This window comes from Nannobrachium achirus, assembly GCF_963921795.1.
Source record: "Nannobrachium achirus genome assembly, chromosome: 17".
Lineage (NCBI taxonomy): Eukaryota > Metazoa > Chordata > Actinopteri > Myctophiformes > Myctophidae > Nannobrachium > Nannobrachium achirus.
In genome coordinates, this window is record NC_137824.1 from 18,069,276 (window position 1) to 18,087,508 (window position 18,233).

General features: G+C 44.9%; 2 protein-coding genes across 13 annotated transcripts in view; both read right to left on the bottom strand.

Annotated features, from left to right (window-relative positions):
• Window positions 1-26: 26 nt before the first annotated feature.
• higd2a (HIG1 hypoxia inducible domain family, member 2A) lies at window positions 27-4,326 on the bottom strand. The gene is made up of 2 exons (XM_080745616.1): window positions 4,100-4,326; window positions 27-611 (listed from the first exon to the last, which is right to left on the bottom strand). Exons 1-2 carry the CDS (start codon window positions 4,314-4,316, stop codon window positions 445-447), a joined length of 384 nt encoding a protein of 127 aa, XP_080601742.1. The 5' UTR covers window positions 4,317-4,326; the 3' UTR covers window positions 27-444.
• A 2,042-nt stretch (window positions 4,327-6,368) lies between these two features.
• Window positions 6,369-18,233, bottom strand: part of ankhd1 (ankyrin repeat and KH domain containing 1) — a 63,747-nt gene continuing 51,882 nt past the window's right edge. For 8 of the 12 annotated variants that reach the window (XM_080745981.1, XM_080745980.1, XM_080745977.1 and 5 more), the window contains 9 exons: window positions 17,688-17,837; window positions 14,480-16,061; window positions 13,785-13,974; window positions 13,190-13,306; window positions 11,809-12,054; window positions 10,936-11,016; window positions 9,217-9,401; window positions 8,370-8,534; window positions 6,369-7,091 (listed from right to left, as the gene is read on the bottom strand). In XM_080745981.1, coding sequence (XP_080602107.1) covers window positions 7,032-7,091; window positions 8,370-8,534; window positions 9,217-9,401; window positions 10,936-11,016; window positions 11,809-12,054; window positions 13,190-13,306; window positions 13,785-13,974; window positions 14,480-16,061; window positions 17,688-17,837 — 2,776 coding nt within the window. In that variant the 3' untranslated portion in view covers window positions 6,369-7,031. The remainder of the gene's footprint in view (window positions 7,092-8,369; window positions 8,535-9,216; window positions 9,402-10,935; window positions 11,017-11,808; window positions 12,055-13,189; window positions 13,307-13,784; window positions 13,975-14,479; window positions 16,062-17,687; window positions 17,838-18,233) is intronic. The other 4 variants (XM_080745983.1, XM_080745974.1, XM_080745973.1 and 1 more) reach the window with 1 other exon arrangement.

Below are 18,233 nucleotides of genomic sequence, written 5' to 3' on the forward strand. Positions count from 1 at the left end.
ACTGCTTCTGCTTGAATATTCCTTTACTGATCCAATATTTACAACACATGGACAGTTATCTTTACATTTTATGTCTGTGTGAAATATGTAATGGCATATTCTGACATGACAATCTCATCGATGCAAGAAGACGGTGCAAAATCACGGTTCCATTTTTGTCTAGGAATAATCTTAAAGCAAAATACCACCCACAATGCAGCGAGCACGATTGGTAGGTCTCTATAGTTCAAACCAATAAAATCTGCATCACATTTTTCAATCAAGTTTGAACTTCATTGAGATTCCCAAGTGCTTACTTGGTCTGTGTTGGAAGAGTCTTTATTTTCACAGGTCCAACTTCAAGTATAACAACCCCGGTGGTTGGGAAAAGAAAATATGTTGCTGCCCTTTATAAATATCTTCTTAACACAACAAATAATTTAGCCACCACAGTTTCGTTGCTCCTCACTGTTTGGGTTTAAATGCGGTCGACAGAACACCCACAATAATGGCAACTACAGTGAATCCTTGAGCCGCGATACGCCCCCGCATCATCAGCTGGGACTGTCTGGTCTTCCCTTGATTGAAGGCTCGGAGACCCCACAGCAGCGCACCCGCTGTACCCAGACAACCTGGAGGAGCCAAACACAAGAATGTCACTCATTCATACATATACAAAACAAGCTTTTTTCACTAATTTATTCATAAAAGGTGTCTTCCTCAATTACTGAACAACCAAACTGGGAAACTTAGTTTGTGGGAGCCAATCAAAGCTGAGAATTACTTCCCAACCCAACTTTTTGGCATTGCCCAGCACGGACACTTCCGCTCTGGGAAACTTCATGGGAGCCAATCAAAGTTGAGAAGACGTGAAAAAACTGGAAAGATATAAATTGGCCAATTGTGCGATGTCTAACAAGGGGCTTGTGTGAGGTGCTGAATCTATTCCATACATTAGCTATGCAAGGACACCTACAGTACCTACTTCATAATTGGCGTGGGGTTACAAGACATGGATAATCAGTATGCACATGGTAAGGGGATGGCTGCACCTTGGTAATAGACTAATTTCTGTTTCTGTTCTGATGCTCATCTCAAACATGGACATACTCTGAGACCAAAGTTAATACCAAATGATACACATTTCCATTTGACTTTCTAGGAACCCCAAATATACCATCAACAAAAAAACGTGAAAATTATAGCCACCACAATCTGATGGATAGGCCCCCTGAAAAGGAGGCATGGCCAATTATAATCCTTACTAAAAACTATTGGTTGGAATCGATTCAGCAACCCCACAAACCCCTTGGGACACAAGCTCATATTGGCCAATTTATATTTTTCCAGTTTTCACACCAGGTCTTCTCTACTTTGATTGGCTCCCACAAAGTTTCCCTGAGCAGAAATGTCAGTGCTGGGCAATGCGGGCAGCTGCCTGCCTGCCCAGTTGAGCCCTTTGCCCACTGTTGAAAGACTTTCTAAACTTTAATTGGCTCCCACAAAGTTTCCCAGAGGAGTTCGGTTGGAAATAATTGACAGGCCTTACTTAGAAGACACCTTTATGAAGAAAACTATTATTTTGCAGATTGCAAAAAAGAGTTGGAATAATAATTGGTAACAAGGTGATTATATTGTAAAGGCAGCAGTGCAGCACTCCAGCTGCACACCAGCATGCCACGGGTACAAGTGATCACTTTAAGAATAGTTTCATTGTGATCCTTGACGCTCAAAACGTAGGTCTAGTTCAGTGCAATATTGGCTGATTTATAGTGAAAAGTGTTTCTATATTGGTGGTATAAATATATATGTTTTTCTTTTTGAAAAGTCTAATGCCAGAGTGCCAGTGACACCACCCTCGCAGTGCCAAGGTGGCCGGAGTCTAACCAATAAACCCTTTTGCAAATCCCGCCCCATTCTGCCCTGTTACTATGATGGGACATTAACCCTGGGCAGATTGTTTTTATAGTGGAAGTGGATGGGATTTTTTTTCCCTTCATAGCCTCATTACAGCTATATAAAGTACCAAAGGAAAAACACCTAGGTGATATTAATAAAAAGGGAAGACAAAGGTACAGTAGTTACATTGCAAAACAGGGGATTTACCCGAAAATATATGTTTTAATTTGTTTAATCCCAGTGGGACAGAATCCTCTTTGCAGATTCTTTTATAGTGGTAGTGGATGGGAATTTTTTTCCCTTCATAGCCTCATTACAGCTATATAAAGTACCACAAAAAACACATCTACGTGATATTAATAAAAAGGGAAGAAAAAGGTACAGTAATTACATAGCAAAACAGTAGTTTTCCCCCGAAAAATAAATGTTTTAATTAGTTTAATCCTCTGGATCAGAGATAGAAAGAGAAGCGCATTGCATCTTGGGTACTAGGAAGAGGACAGAGAGAATGTTTCTCCTCACATAATAGGCTGGCTTTTCGTAATTCTGCCCATTTAAATTATATGTACCCAATCGTGACTCTTAGACCATTGATAAGGTACATGTGAACTAGTTTGTTGAAGCTTATTCGTTATGATGAGCGAGATCGCTTGACGCTTGCCGTCGCTATCACCGTACCGGCCGATCTCCGTGTCGCGCACTGCGGACAGTTCTTGAAAGACGCATTCAACATTCTCCACTGCACAAACTCCACCCCCGATAGCAAAATGTGAATGTTTTTTTCTGGTTGGCCAGTCAGGGAGTCTCAGGGACCAATCAGAAGGCTGACAAACGGTCTATTAGAGCAGTGGTTCTCAACCTGTGGTTCGGGTCCCCTCATGATTTTTGAGTGGTCCCCAGATGACAGTGAAGTGATTGACTTTTAGGGCTTATTTTGTACCTCAAAAAATATATATATATATATATTAGTTGCTACAAAAGTAATCAACAAACTATAATATAAAAACTGATCAAACATTGGGCAAATTGTCAAATATTATAAGAAAGGGGCAACAAATTGTGAATAGCCTCACAAGCTTGTAGATCTGCTATGTTCACAATATTTATCTGTGGAACCGAACAGAGTCAAACTAAATGTGATGCCTCAACTCCTACAAGTCCAAGTGCTTGTCGGGGTGGAGGCTGGGGGTGTCCTCAGTTCAACTATGATCATTTCAGGGGGTCATGGCCTGAAAAAGTTGAGAAGCAGTGCAAGCAATTGAGGTGTCTAAAAATAAATAATACAACTCAGGAAATCTGAGTATTATGATTGACAGTGGCACAGGAAGATGATGCTATCAATAAAAGAAAATGCACCATAAAGAAATAGCATTTGGTGCAAAACGTGATGAAATATTGATAACTTGCAACCATATATTTTTTTCTACAATACTATGTTGATGCAAATCAAATCCCTGATTTCCAAAAGTAATATGTAGAAGGCATAGATCTTAACTGACAAGGCAGCTTCTTAATCAAGGGCATTGCACCCCCCCCATATGCCGTTTCATAACATAAGCAAGCACACGATGTCCTGTGCAGGACAGAACAAGGTATATGACAAAACATCAGTTTATTCTTAACTGGTAGGCAGAAGTGCACTGCTTTCTGTTCATTCTGGACTTATCTGCCCACATTAATGATGACATTGTTTATCTTTTGTTGTTGTCTTTTGACAGTTTAGATTCATTGATTGCCCGTTGCTGCTTTGCAAATCCTCAGCTCAGTGGCAGCTGCTGCTGACTGGCATAATGGTTCTAGCATAAATTACACAAACTACATGAATTATCGCATGTTGTAGTTTGCATACAACTATGTCGTTAACTAGTTTGCAGCAACTGTTTGTTTCACGTGTATTGTTTTCAAGACAGAGTTTGCCTTTAAAAACGAACCTCCAAAAAGCCTGGTTTCTATTTACTATTCAGATCCGGTCTAGAGCCCGCCTACTGTATCCGGTCATTTGCAAAACAAAACAAAGATTCTGGAATCTCTTTAGTCTCGCGTGGCCAGACTGTTGCCTCCGCGATTTGGTCAAATGCTCCCGGCATTCAGAGATTGTGGAATAGTTGTCTGGCTACGCGAGACTAGAATCTCTTTGAACACAGTTTCCGTATCCGCTCCGAAGCGGATGTGACCCCCTGCGAAGCTAATCGGACCCCACCGTGGTCATTACACAACTCACCTATGGGGACGAAGGGGTTCTCCTTGGTTTTCCTCAGGAACTTTTCCTTGAAACTCTCGTCCCTGTTGATCGGGGCTGAGGGTTCGAACCCGTCGATGACCGGAGGCCGGGAGAAGTCAAACGGAGCCGGGATGGGAACCGTCGTTTGCGGCGTTGTTATAGTAGCAGCCGCCTCGGCGGCGATAGTAGCAGGAGCAGCGGGACTAGCAGCAGCCATGTTGGACCGGGGTTGTTGTCAGTGTCAAGCCCGGTTTACGTCGTCACGCGACGGTGTAGCTCGCTGGAACATTGGCCGATCTACAAGCCCACGACGCGTCGCGGACTAGAAGCGCTGTGGGCTTGTAGATCGGCTAAGTTCATGGGCGTGAGGCTCACGCCGTGAGCATAAATCATTGGGAAAAACCTCACGTCCGGTGTAACTTCACAATAAAATGCCTTGATATAAAAAATATATATATTATCTTAAACTATCATACTATGCATGAATACGGTTAAAACAAAAAATTATCTATTACACGTTTATTGCACGTTTACATTATTTTATGATAATGGATGCATATCACAATCACGTATCAATTGATTGCTCCCTTTTTTGCAGCCTTACCCTCATCTGTCCTGACTCCTGACTGATTTATATGAATACACTATAGAGCAGGGGTCTTCAACGTTTTCAGGCCGGGGACCCCCAAACCGATGGGGAGATGGAGCAGGGACCCCCTACCACCTCGTAGCTCTAACCACCTCGTAGGGTGGGGGGGTCGGGGCTACGACATATATTTTTTATTTTAAACATGTACAAGTTACAGCGAGCAGGGTGGGCCGTACCACTACCATTTCTAAACATACTACTTATTAACTGAGAACCAATAATCAATAATATCAACAATCTGTCAATTGCATAGTAATCATGTATTCAAGCTATTCAAAATGGATAGAATCATGATTTATTTTTTAACATGAATGTGGAAAAAATTAAAAAAAATAAACATTTTTTGAAATCTTTTTTTTTTTTTAACCAATAATTTCGCGGACCCCCTGCAGTACCTCCGCGGACCCCCTAAGGGTCGCGGACCCCCTGTTGAAGACCCCTGCTATAGAGCATCGCAGCGGAAGTTGATTCCTGGTGTCACTACGTCATTCCCCATTCATTTTCGCCATAGACTTTTACAAAAATATTTATAACAATTATGTTAAGCCTCGAACCAAGCCATCCAGGATGGAGGTGAATCATGACCATATAACCTTTTTTTCTATGAAAAGAACATTTTGAAAATCGCTAAACAAAGGGTAGTTATTAAATGTAGTATATCAAATAATGTAATATTAAAATATGTTTTCACATAGGATCAAAGGTTATATGGTCATGATTCACCTCCATCCTGGATGGCTTGGTTCGAGGCTTAACATAATTGTTATAAATATTTTTGTAAAAGTCTATTGCGAAAATGAATGGGGAATGACGTAGTGACACCAGGCATCCACTTCCGCTGCGATGCTCTATTCAACGTACACAAATACACAATAATTCCAAAAGTGTCAGATGAATCAAAGCACGCTTATTTTATTCATCATGTATTTAATATTTTAAAACTAGGGGCAACTATTAACCGTTCCAGATAGCATGGAACCCTTTGTGATTGTGTTTATTAACTTCAAACACACACACAAAGGCATCACACACAGGTATTGTTTCAGCCAATTGAATATAATTGCATTGTATTTACATCAAGAATATATGACCGGCTTTCCTTGTTCCGTCTCTATTCTTCTTGGGCACGGCAGTGGCGATTCCCGGCTCCCCCTGGGTTAGTAGTGTCGATTCTGTCGAAGTGTCCTTGAGCAAGACACTGAACCCTACTGCTCCCGATAAGCAGGTTGATGAGGTTGCCTCCACCATCGTCATGTGTGGTGTGTGCAAGCAGCACTTTGTATAAATGCACCATTTACCGTTCCTTGTATGATAATTTCACCCATTTCTTTATTGTCAGAGGTTTACAACGGTAAAGATCAAATCTATTTGGAAAAGGCTTTTAAGCCAAGATCTCATAACCCAGCTTTTTATGGCAACTCCGCTTTTCAGACATACAGTATATTTATTTATTATTTTAGTCATAAACACTGCCACATTACTGTTCACTAATGTACAAAATACTTTTCTTTTTCCTGCCACACAAGATCTGATTTGTGTTTTCAGTTCAGTATGTCCACCTGCAACCCGTGCATAAACGCGGACAAAACTATTTCAGAAAAGAGCACACAAACAAAGAAGTACTTTTCAATATTTTTATTGAATATTAAGGTAAATATTTCACATTAATACAGGCTACATAAAGTAGAGCCACTATACGACATGAAATTTACTCTCATTTTAACCCTTTTTAGTATGTAAACAATTATACATGTATTTACCACTTCTAAAAGGTTTGATTTCTCTCTCTTTAGGTAATCATCATCTAGTTCTGGTTCTGGGCCGAGTTTAAATAGCTACGTCACGTTGAGCGCCCCCCGCAGCCCAAGAACGGTGTATGTGGGTTTAAGTCTCTCTCAAAAAAAAAAAGAAACAAAAAGAAAAAAAAAAAAGGCTAAACTACGCAGAGAATGTTTCCTGTTGGACAGGTAATCACGCATGTGTTTGCAGACATCATCAGGACATTTTGATAATAGCCCTCGCCCAAATTCCTCCTTTCTTATCTGAGATAGGCACATCAAAGAATGGTGTCAAGAGATTCCAATTCTTCAACCGCTCGCTCGCTCTGCACTCTCTGGTCTCTACTAAAGTTAACATGTTGCAAATTTTATTTTCTCATTTTTTTTAAACTCTTTTAAAACTTCGTCTCGGTCTCGGTTAACGGTCGGTCGGTTGGTACTTCAGGTTTTGCGCTGTTGGGTCATCATGCTGTGTGCGGTTTTGATTGCTGTTGACGCCGTGGTCTTAGTTGACGTGGTTCAGGTGCACGTTGCCCACGTGAGGGGCCCAGGTACCGGGCCACACCTGACAGGAGGCGAGACAAGGAGCAAAAGATGAGGCTTAACCTGTAAAATCAGTGGTTCTTAAACCTTTTCATGTCAAGGATCCCAAAAATAAAACTTATTTGGCTGCCGGCCCCCATCTAAAAATGTTTTGGATATACTACAGGGACCCCCAGAAACAAAGATTTGAGTAATAAAAATGTTCACTTTAAAAAGATATATTCAAGATCAAGAATATTTCAATAATCGTGAACAAATGTTCAAGATTTTTCAAAAATAGTGTGCGTGTGTGTGTGTATAAAGTTAAAGAAGCTAGCCATTTATGTTTTGGGTTTTGTGCTAAAAACTTTGGGAACCACTCCTCTATAAAACGGAACAGAGTTGCAGCTGTACTTGGAATGCTCTTTCACTCAACACCAAATCAGATTAGGGATGCTGAGGTTCATAGAACTTATATTAAGTGCAAGAGACAACATTCAGTCACTAGATGTCACACTTTTGCAACAGGGGTGTTGCAGTCATGTTGGTTTGCAACATACTGTAGTAACATGATGGCTACCTGTCAAAAATAACTTTAGAGGACACAAATACCTTACCCAACGAAAATAATGAAGGGCGAATGTCGAAAGAATAAAGAAAATATTTTTTCTGGAGTTTTGCCAAACCAACAAAATTAAAATGATTCCCTCCCCCACAAAGATTGGTGGAGCAATACCTTTAGTCCACCCTTTTGTGGATGCATTATTCTCTCTTTTACTAAACATTTCATAACAATGTTTACACAAATGAACCATTGTGATGATGTGGACTGGATCAGGTTACCTGCAGGGTTAGTTTCGTCGACTAAAACTACTGACGAAAAATGTTTGTCGACCACCTTTTTTACCCTGACGAGAACTAAATAAAAACTAAGCTATGATGACTAAAACTAAGAATAAATATATTGACAAATTCGTAGACAAATAAAAACTAGACTAAATTGTTATGGAGTGGAGAAGAGATCCAGTAGAACTAAAAGACAAGTTACTTCTATGTTTGGTTGGACTCTCTCTGAAAATAGCAAAACAAGCTCACAACTCTCTGCTATTTTCAGCATGCAACAAGTGTAAAAAAAAAAAAAAAAAAAACACCATCAAGGCACGCCAAAATACATTTTTGTCGAAAACATTAAAGATATTTAGTCGACTAAATCTAGACAAAAACTTTTCATATGACTAAAACTGAATGTCACTTTAATTCAACAGACTGACTAAACTAAAAGAAGAGTTTCTGTCAAAGTCAACAGTGCATCAGGTTATACCTGCTGTGGGTCAGAGTTGTCTGCGTTGTTTGGGACCACTTTGATGATGGGGCTCCATGCGGGGTCCCCAGTGTGCAGGCCGTTGTACATGGGACCCCCGGGGCCCTCTGCCATGGGAGGATGAGGGGGCAGCATGGTTCCTCCATACATCGACATGGGCATCCCCTGCAAAACACACATGATGGAACTTAACGGTAAGGACCTTTTATTTATGCATTATGTGGTGGCAGAAATGTATAGGTCACCAAATATATGTATTATGTACTCGTTTGCCTTCCATTCAAATGAGTTTGAATGGTTGGTCAGCTAGCTTTCACAGTACATGTGCTAACACTACTCAACTACAGCTGTCAATCTAACAGCTGAGTTGTATCCCCCATGCTTACTCTCTCACTCGGTCAGCGAATCTGTACTTCTCTATCTATTTGTATGTTGGTCTTATCTTTAGTACATGTCCTTATAAGACCATTTAGGAGAGCATCTCTGTTAAGGCCTGTCCATAGTATCTCCAAAACCTCAGAAATGTTCGGTGAGTCGCGACTTTCCGTAGTGCAATTTTCCGAACTCTAATTCGGTGTAATGCCTTTCAGAAGTCACGAGTGACGTCATTTTGTAGTCGAACCGGACCTTTCCGCCGAAAAGTTTGTTTCAGAGAAAGTATGGACTGGCCTTTAGAATGGACTATAAGAACTGACAATGGGGCTGAGGAAGGCTTGTGTCCCGAGGGGCTGCCAGGGGAGGCCACGACTGACTTTCATAGAAGATATACCGACTTCCATGGAAGACTGGAAATCGGTTGTGGTGACTGAGAACTTGAATCTGTGTGTTTGTGTTGTGTTTCCCCCACCTTGGGGAAGTCCATGTAGCTGTTGGGAAGGTGCTGGGGCTGGTGGTAGTTGTTGGCGGGGTTGGCGATGCCCGTGTCGTCCTGCTCCATGGGCTGGTGCTGCGAGAAGGCAGACTGCTCCGCCTGCAGCTGAGGGTGCATCATGTGGCTGCTCATCAGCGGCTGCGACCAACCCGACATGGCCTCTGTCGCCGCCAAACGCAAAAAAGAAGCAAGAGGGTTAGCGTTCGCATTGGTGGCAGAACCCACACATAAACGCCTATTTCTTTTTTTTATCGTTTTCCTCCTAAGGGATTGACACTAATAGTTTGCCACAAGGCAAGAAAATAAAACGTTTGGGCAAGATTGCCTGACGGTCAAGTGCGCATGAGTGGGGAAGCAACCGTCTTCATTAAATATTGTTGGTTATTCATGAAAGAACAATTACAAGTAGCAGTTGCAGTCATTCAGACTTTCATAGTGATTGCTGCCACTCGATTTATTGATCGGATTTAACATTGATTTGATTTACTTTTTTGACAAGTGGGCATGACCTTTGGGCAAGCAGAACTTGACCTGTACTTGCTCGACAGGCAAGTGCCTCTGAGACCTTAGTGTCAACCCCAACTCCCACATTTATAATAAGCTTTATTTTATTTTATAGCACCTTTCAAGAACAATGTCACAAAATGCTTGAAAGAATTCACAATGACAATAAAGGTAGCTCTCCACCGCACAGACGTCGGCAGCAGTTAAGTGTTGGGAAACTAAGCGTCTGTGGTAAAAAATCTGTTGTCAAACAGGCAGTGTTGTGTACGCTATCATGTCAGGCATACATAAGTTGTAGGGAAGCGTCGAAAGCTGTCAAAACTTGCTCTGTCAGCTACCGACAGAGCTCTACCGCCCGTCGGTAACAGCAGGGTGGTGGAGTGTAAAGGCTATGTATAGAAGTAGAACTCTCGTCTACTTAAGGTGCAGGAGCAAGCCTAGATAAGCCAGAGACATTGCCCATCGCACATTTGAACTAGATACCATATTGCCAACTCTCAATATCCCTATACCGATCAACTCCAAAGCAAAGCAGTAGCCTACTATGACTAGCGCAAAAATGCTCTGTGTTTTTGTTTTGGTCCAAGCTCTCTGAGGCAAGACGTGTCGAGTCGAGAGTTATCCTCTGACGCATGCACACAACAGCCATAGCTTAGTGGTTAGTGAGCCTGCCTGGGGAGCCACAGCCCCTGGTTGTCCCAGGTACGATTCCAGGACAGGCCAGCGATGTCGATGTGTGTCCCTGAGCAAGACTCTTAAGCCCTAATTGCTCCTCGAGCACTGTAGAATCGAATGGCTGCTCACAATTTCAATTCACCTATACATTATATCCATCTTCTATCCATATATAAATCAGCCATGTGTGTGTCTGTGTTTGTGTGTCTCCATGATCGGTCAAGCTTCATGTGACATCAAGGCATACGTATATATAAGGCTGCATACGGGTATTTATCCAGTTTATAAATAAACAGGATAAAGACGTGAGCAGCCGGAGATCAGATGGGTAAGGAGGGGAAGGATCCCTTAGGGACGGGTGAGGGGACGGGTAAGGATCTGGTACATGTAATGTGACAAAAACAAAAACACCCCTAGGAGTGGGAACTATTCTACTCTACAACAAGGTGCCAAAGGCCTAACGTTTGCAATAGTTTGTGCAGGGGGTGTGATCCAGAACTTGGAACTTTTTGGCACCTGAAAATCTGACATCATCCGACGTCGGACCCGACTGCCAGTCTGCAGTGGTCTGAAGTAGTCTGTTTGGTGGAGAGCCACCTTAACGGAAAACAAGAAATACATTAAAGTATTGCATTGTACAGCAAGTGGAGGAACATGCTGTTGCTCTCAACTCTAACCTACATGAGTAAGAGCAAGTCAGTAATTGGTTCTAAATATCCGTTTCCATGTTATTTACAGTTAAGTGCCCAGCTCTATAACCCATTAAGATCCAGGCCTATTCAATAAAATGCCTTCTGAATTAGCAATTCTCTAACTTTTTCGTAATGCAAAATGATTAAAAAAAAATTCAAATTTCAAAATCTTTCAAAAATGCTAAAAAACAGCAGATGTACAATAGTCCAGTGTCCTGTGTCCAAATATGAAGGTTCGTTCAAATCTTCGGGAGATTAGGAAAACTATACAATTTTGGAAACTTCAGAGTATAACAAATCAGAAAATCCATGATTCCATTTGCCATCTTGGATTTTGAAAAATGGATCATGATTCTGGTAGCTAAAGCTACATGTTTGGGGTCAGGGAATCCAATGATGCCAATTAAAAATATTTACAAATGATCAATGGCACAGATTTGGGTCATCATCTTTGATTTGGGGGGACAAAATAAACATTTGAATGTTTTTTTTTTTCACAATTTTTACTCTGAAGTTTCCCTAATCTCCCAAAAATGTGAACAAAATTACATAACCAAAAGTCTAGCACAGATGCGTTCCCGGTTTTAACCCATTAATAGCAAGGTCCCCTCCTCTCTTTTTGGTGATCAACACTCCAGTAGCCCCATAACAAATTATCTTCCATCATCATAGTCAACCCTCCCTCTCTCTCTCTCACCAGAAGCACTGCCCACGCCGAAGGACCAGATGCCCCCCTGGCCGACGGGCGCCGTGTAGCTGGTGGTGAGCAGCGGCGGGTTGACCGAGCCCGTCTGGCGGATGCGTGCGAGCCGCTCCGTGCCGATGGGCGGCGGGACCTTGCGGTCCTGCTGGGACGAGCTGCCCCCCTGCTTGGGCTGCTGGGGGGGAGGGGCCACGGCCGAGGAGGACACGGTGGAGGAGGGAGGGGGCACCGGAGACTCTCCTGTGGTTGGTTGGGAGAGGAGGAGAAGGAGAAGAACGGTTCAGTCAGAAGTGTTCATTCAAAAATTGAAATCAAAACGTTACAAAATATGATTTTCTTTTCTGAAATGTTGACGCCAGATAATATTATGATCTCCTCGTGTCAGGACGGGATTTAGGTTCACATGTTCCCATTCTCCCACACATTATACCAGCCGTTCTCAACCGGGGGGTCCCCAGATGACAGTGAATTGAAAATGTAAGGACCATTACTGCATCAATAGTCATCAACAAACTCTAAAAACTGGTCAAACATTCATAAGAAAAGGGCAATCGTTTAAAATACCCGATTCACAAGCTCACAATGCCACGCAATGCGAGGAGCTGTGCGCTTGTAGATCTGCTATTTTCACAATATTTATCTGTAGAGTCAAACAAAATGTAATGCCTCGCAAAAATTGTAATGCCTCAACTCCTATGATTAACTCATTCCCTGCCAGGCCCGATAGTCCCGAGATTATTCCAATGTCTTTCCCCGCCAGGCCCGATAGTCCCGAGAATTAAAAAAAAAAAAAAAAAAATTTTGACCCCCAAAAATGGAGTAGGCATGATAGCAATCGCGAAATTGCATGTTTAACCCCCATAGCAACCCCATCTTTCAAGCATGGCAGCCATTTTGGCAGCCATCTTTGTTAAACATAGTGGCTGTTATCTCATGAATGCCTGAACGGATTTCCATTCAGATTTTTTTGTTTGAAAGCTGTGAGCAATGTGGACACACGTGGTGCATTATCTAGGCATGGGTGTGCATGATCCGTGCACACCCAATTACATGGAAGTCTATGGAGACGAATGGCAGGTGGGAGTACGGAGGTATGTTAAAATGGCGGTCAATGTGTTAAGAGTGCTTTTTGGGGGTCACAGCCTGAAAAGGTTGAGAACCACTGCTCTAACCCATGAACTTCTGTTTGTTTCTCTCATATGTGTACACCCACCGATGTCAGACATTATTTCACATCACTGATGTGAAACACACAACAAAGTCCTCACATCAGAACCATGGTACTTTGGTTAAAGATTTGTACCATTTCCCTCAACTGGGTTGTGCTTTGACTGAGCATTCAGAGAGTTGAACGGGGCTGTGTTGTGAGCAGTACCTGAGGAGGAGGCGCTCCAGGGATGAGGGGAGAAGTGCTGTCTGCTGAACGAGGGAGTTCCATGGCCATGCAGATACACGGGGCTGCCCGAGATGCTGGTGGCATAGCTGGTCAGAGCTGCACACAACAAAATATACACTTCATCACAACACAGGACGTGGACCTCAACACAACACATTTTAACTACTGTCAACCTGGTGTCCCCGTTTTGGAAATTTAATTATAGGTGAAAGTTGTAAAAAATATGTTTTTATAAACAAAAATAGTAGATCATTGCGACGGGTGTTAGAGTACAGATGGGCTATTGACAAAGCTATAAGGGCACAGAAGAACATTACAGGACAATTCCAACATCAAGTATAACATTATCTTCAATCTGTTCTAATGAAAATGGATATATCTCCGTGACATATCGTATCTCGGGTGGAAAGATCCATATTTACGTAGTGTAATATGATATAAGACTCTAAAAATTAACAGTGCAATTCAGGGATGCCGTGGATGAAAGGGTAATTTACAGGCGTACCAGAGCCAAAACAGTTTGAAAACCTGTGGCATAGAGCCTACAGTGAAATAAAATACAATTTCTTTGTACCAATGGGGCTGTTGACCATCCTCTGGGAGGCCGAGCGGTAGCCGGGGGCCTTGGAGCTGTCGGGTGGAGGCGGGGGCATCATGCTGTCCATCTGCCCCATGCCCATGTAGGCGGGCGGGGCCGAGTAGGACTGCTCTGGGGGCGAGCGGGTGGGCAGGTGGCACGCACCCCACACCTGGTTGTTACCAACCTGCCAGAGACAGAGACACAGCAGACCAAGGACATCAACAAGCAGCTGCTACCTCGTCGACATTTAGAGTCAATATTCTGTATTTTCTGCTGCACACAGAGGTAAACTTAATGCATTTTTTATTATCTTTTCATAAAAAAATCGAAAATAAATGATTTTGGGGGGAGACATTTCTCCCCATTTAGGCCTAAGTCCGATTGAAAAAAGCCTTAAAGACCCATGTCCGATTTGAAAATGACACAGCTTTTCTGGAAAACGTATTACTTTTTCTTTTTTCTTTTTCAAAAATTACTGTACTACATACTGTACATGTACTGTAATAAACACAAATGTGTTACCAGCCTGAGGGGTAAATATAATATATAATTATTAAAGATAAATGACAATTTTATTCAACTTGTTGATATAGAAAAATCAAACAAATGATCAAAATGGATAAATAGAATAATCTGCAATCAACAGTTGCCGTAGCCCGAGACCAGATTGTGTTGGGGGGTGAACTGACCTGACTGTTGTTGTCAAAGATACTGCTGAAGTTGAAAAGGCCTGCAGGTCCGAAGTTGGGGGGGATTTGCTGAGGCTTGGCGGCGCTGGGGACGTGCTGCATCTGGGAGCCGTTCATCATGCCCATGTTGGAGGACACCTGATGGGGACCCTGCTGCTGCTGCTGCTGCTGCTGCTGCTGTTGTTGCTGCTGCTGCTGGGGCAGGTTGGAGGGCTGGCTGGCCTGGCTCTGGCTCTGTTGTTTCGGCGCTTCTTGCTGAGCGTTGAGGGGCACAAACACAGACTGCTGCTGCTGCTCGGGGAGGGAGTAGTAGGCACCCGGAGGCTGCATCCGATGGGAGACCCTGGGAGCCGGCGCCGAGAAGTGGGGCACGGTGTTGTTGGGGTGCGTGAGGGCGTGCGAGGGGGCCGGCGCCGCGGGGGCCGACGACATGTGGGAGCTGACCTGTGGGGCGAGGAGCGGGGGAGGGGCCTCCGAGGAGGAGGAGGAGGGCGCGGCCGAGGTGGGAGGGGGAGGCTGCTGCTGCTGCCGGGGCTCCGGCTTGGGGGGCAGCGCCATGGTGGGGGCGGCGAAAGAACCCACAGAACTGACACTGTCACTGGTGGAGGCGGGCTGGCTCTCCAGGGGCAGGGAGGTTTTCTCCTTCTTCTCTTCCGTCTTGAGGGGCGGCTGGATGGGGGGCTGCTGCTGCTGCTGCGCGGCGGGACCGATGGGGGGCTGATGGGGGGCGACGGAGGCGGCCGCGCTGTGGTGGGCGGGAGAGCCGGCGCCTCGCACCGCGCTGCTGCTGGGAGCCGCGACGGAGGTGCTGGACACGGGGTGGTTGACCCCGGCCGGCTTGGGGTCGGGCGCGAAGAGCTGTTTCCTGACAGAGGAGGGCGTGGGCACGCTCGGCTGGGAGCTGTACGGGGCGGGGGGGTTGGGGGGCGTGTGTGGCGAGGACGCCGCCACGGTGGATGTGTGTGCGTTGGGGGCGCTGCTGATGACCGGGGAGCCCTGCGAGCCGGCGGTGGAGCCGTGCTCGCCGTGGCCGGACGAGTTGGAGCGCGCCTGCTGGCTGCCGGCGCCGCTGCCACTCCCGCCGTTGTGCTTGGGGGAGCTGTTGGCGCTGCCGGGACTCACGGGCCGCACGGGGAACGGCCCCCAGGTGCTGGCGGCGGGCGAGAAGGTGCCGCCGAACTGGGCCATGGGCAGACGAGGGTGTCGGATCTGATGCATGGTCTGAGCGGCCAGCAGAGCGAGTTGGGGGTGAGCGTAGGCCAGGGGCAGCGACACGGGGAAGGGCTGCCTCACACCGGATGACAGCCCCTTGCCCATCTTGCCCGCGGCCTGAGCGGACGACGAAGATGACGATGAGGAGGACTGGAAGGAGACCCCCGTGGAGGTGACGAGCGAGGAGAGCGCCTTGGGGCCCACGGAGCCGCTGGCGACGCCCGCGGAGGTGGCGAAGGGAGCGGAGGAGTTCTTGGAGCCCGGGGCTCTGATGTGGTTGCGGGGGATCAGGTCTTCCAGCTCCTTGGCCGGGTCTTGGATCAGAGCGTTGATGAGTTGGACCGCGTGCCTCGTGGACTCCGTGCCACCTCTGAAACACACACACACACTAATTAGGAGACTGAACACATGTGTGCAACATTAGTGGTCTAAACAAAATAAAGAGAAGGGCAACACAGGTCTACAGTCATAACCAAACCAGGGGATGTTGAATGTGTGGCTGACGCACTCTCCAGTCTAACCCCCCGGCTCCACCGGGCGCGTCGAGCGTCGCGTCAACGTCAACGCTGGGAACGCTCCCGTTTTAATCAATGAAGGGTGCTCCACTGCCGACGTCAACGTCAACGTCGGACGCTCAAATTCGCCCCGGTTCATTTTTTGTCGCCGTCCGACACCGGCACGACGCCGTCATTTTGGTGGAGCCCTAGCCTTAACTCACTTAGCGCCGAGCGACTTTCGGGGCGACTAACTAATGATGGCGTTTAGTGCCGAGCGACTCGGAGCGACTTTTATATAAAAGCATTGTTTAAGCTTTTAATTTGGGTTGATAGACGGAGCGGAACGGTTAGCTTACCTTCGACTAGCATACAGATGAAAACCGTGAAAAAAAAGGATACGATTATGACGTCACCTTTAAGCCATAGCTTCCTGTTTACGTAGGCCTTTGTTAGCCGCTAGGCTCAATGCAAACCATCCGACCCTCACGTAGCTTCACTAGGTCGGATTTTGATTCGGAAACTTTCTGTGTGGCATCTATATACGTTCCGATGCCCATACCAATGGTGGTTTGAGACGATCAAGCACGAATTGAGCAGTATTGAGCTCAAATGGCGGCCCGCGGCCTGTCCATTGAATGTCAATGGAGAGCATGTCATTGTACCATCCTGTTATCTCCTGAACCTTGTTTTTTATTCTGACTTAACATGGGACCATGGAAAGTCTATGGGCTATGGCTCACTCTAGTGGTCATCTTGTGGCATTCGCAGGCACGTGTAACTGGTTATGTAATGTGATTTTGGGGATTCAATATAGCTATTTCCTGGCGTTATAAGCGCAGATTCATATTGAAATCTGGCTCGCTCGGCGCTAAGTGAGTTAAGGCCAATATATTCTCCTTCCGAAGTTTTCGGAAAGGGAGGTGATATAAGTACAAATTTAAGTCAAATTTAAGTCAAGTTCTGATGGACGGTCTCAGAACTTTTTATCAAAACTCCTGACTCTCTGAACTAGTTTGGAAAGCCCATCCTAAACAGCAGTTTATGTTGGAAGGAGTATGTATTGTAATTTAGTCCAGTGTTAAACTACCAGCACGTTCAACCTTTTAAGATAATCTCAAGCGGTGATGACAACAATATATAGGTCTATATTTATTTAACTATCATTTTAGAAAACAGTCTGAAACCAGAAGGTCCGTGAGAAAAGGTGCAACCCGTTAAAAACATCTATGAGTCATCCATGACCATGACATATCTGTGATGTATGGCACCAAGGCCGATCAGAGCCCCTTTGACTTGCATTATGATCGTCTGTGTGTAATCTCACAGACCCAGTTGTTTAAAACAGAAGTTCTGTTGTTCTGATCTTTTAGAGTCACATTTGGTAAATATAAACACAGAATGATGGACTCTATTCATGGTGGCTGACAATAACCAGGTGGAGAGCGTGCCTTAACAGCAATTCTAATGACCGTCCACCAGAGGGCTCCCTGCCGTCCTACCTTATGGTGATCATCCTCTCTCCGTTCTTGTCTTTCTGTTTGTCCACGTCGATGTGGGCGCCCGTCACGTCCTGGATGGCTGTGATGTTGCAGCCCCCTCGGCCCATGATCCGAGACACCACCGAGGCGGGCACAGAGAGCTTCTTAGATCTGTTCACGCAAAAACCAATGAAGAGAGAATCAATGTATTGCTTTAAACAGCATGAAGAGCAAAGTAAAATCAAAATACATGCACTCGACTTAGAGGTATGTTTCCACAGGGGATTTAAACAAAGGCACTGATTTTGCTAGCCTTGGATCTTCAGGTAGGGTGGTTCCAAAGCCAAGGCGCCCGGGCCACAAAAGCCTGATCACCCCTGGTGAGGAGGTGAGTTTTAGGAGCGACCAGGAGGGCTCTACCTGAGAATCTAAGGCCGCGCACAGGCTTATAAGGGACCAGCATATCTAAAATGTAAGGAGGTAGGTGGAATAAGATAATCTCAGATTTTGCATCATTTACAATTTAGGCATTTAGCAGACGCTCTTAATCCATTACCTTGCTTAATA

Bases quoted from the DNA above. Each gene is read 5' to 3' on its own strand.
- higd2a (XM_080745616.1), bottom strand. From the start codon at position 4,316: ATGGCTGCTGCTAGTCCCGCTGCTCCTGCTACTATCGCCGCCGAGGCG. The intron at 612-4,099 runs GTGAGTTGTGTA...TGGCTCCTCCAG, and splicing joins GAACCCCTTCGTCCCCATAG to GTTGTCTGGGTACAGCGGGT.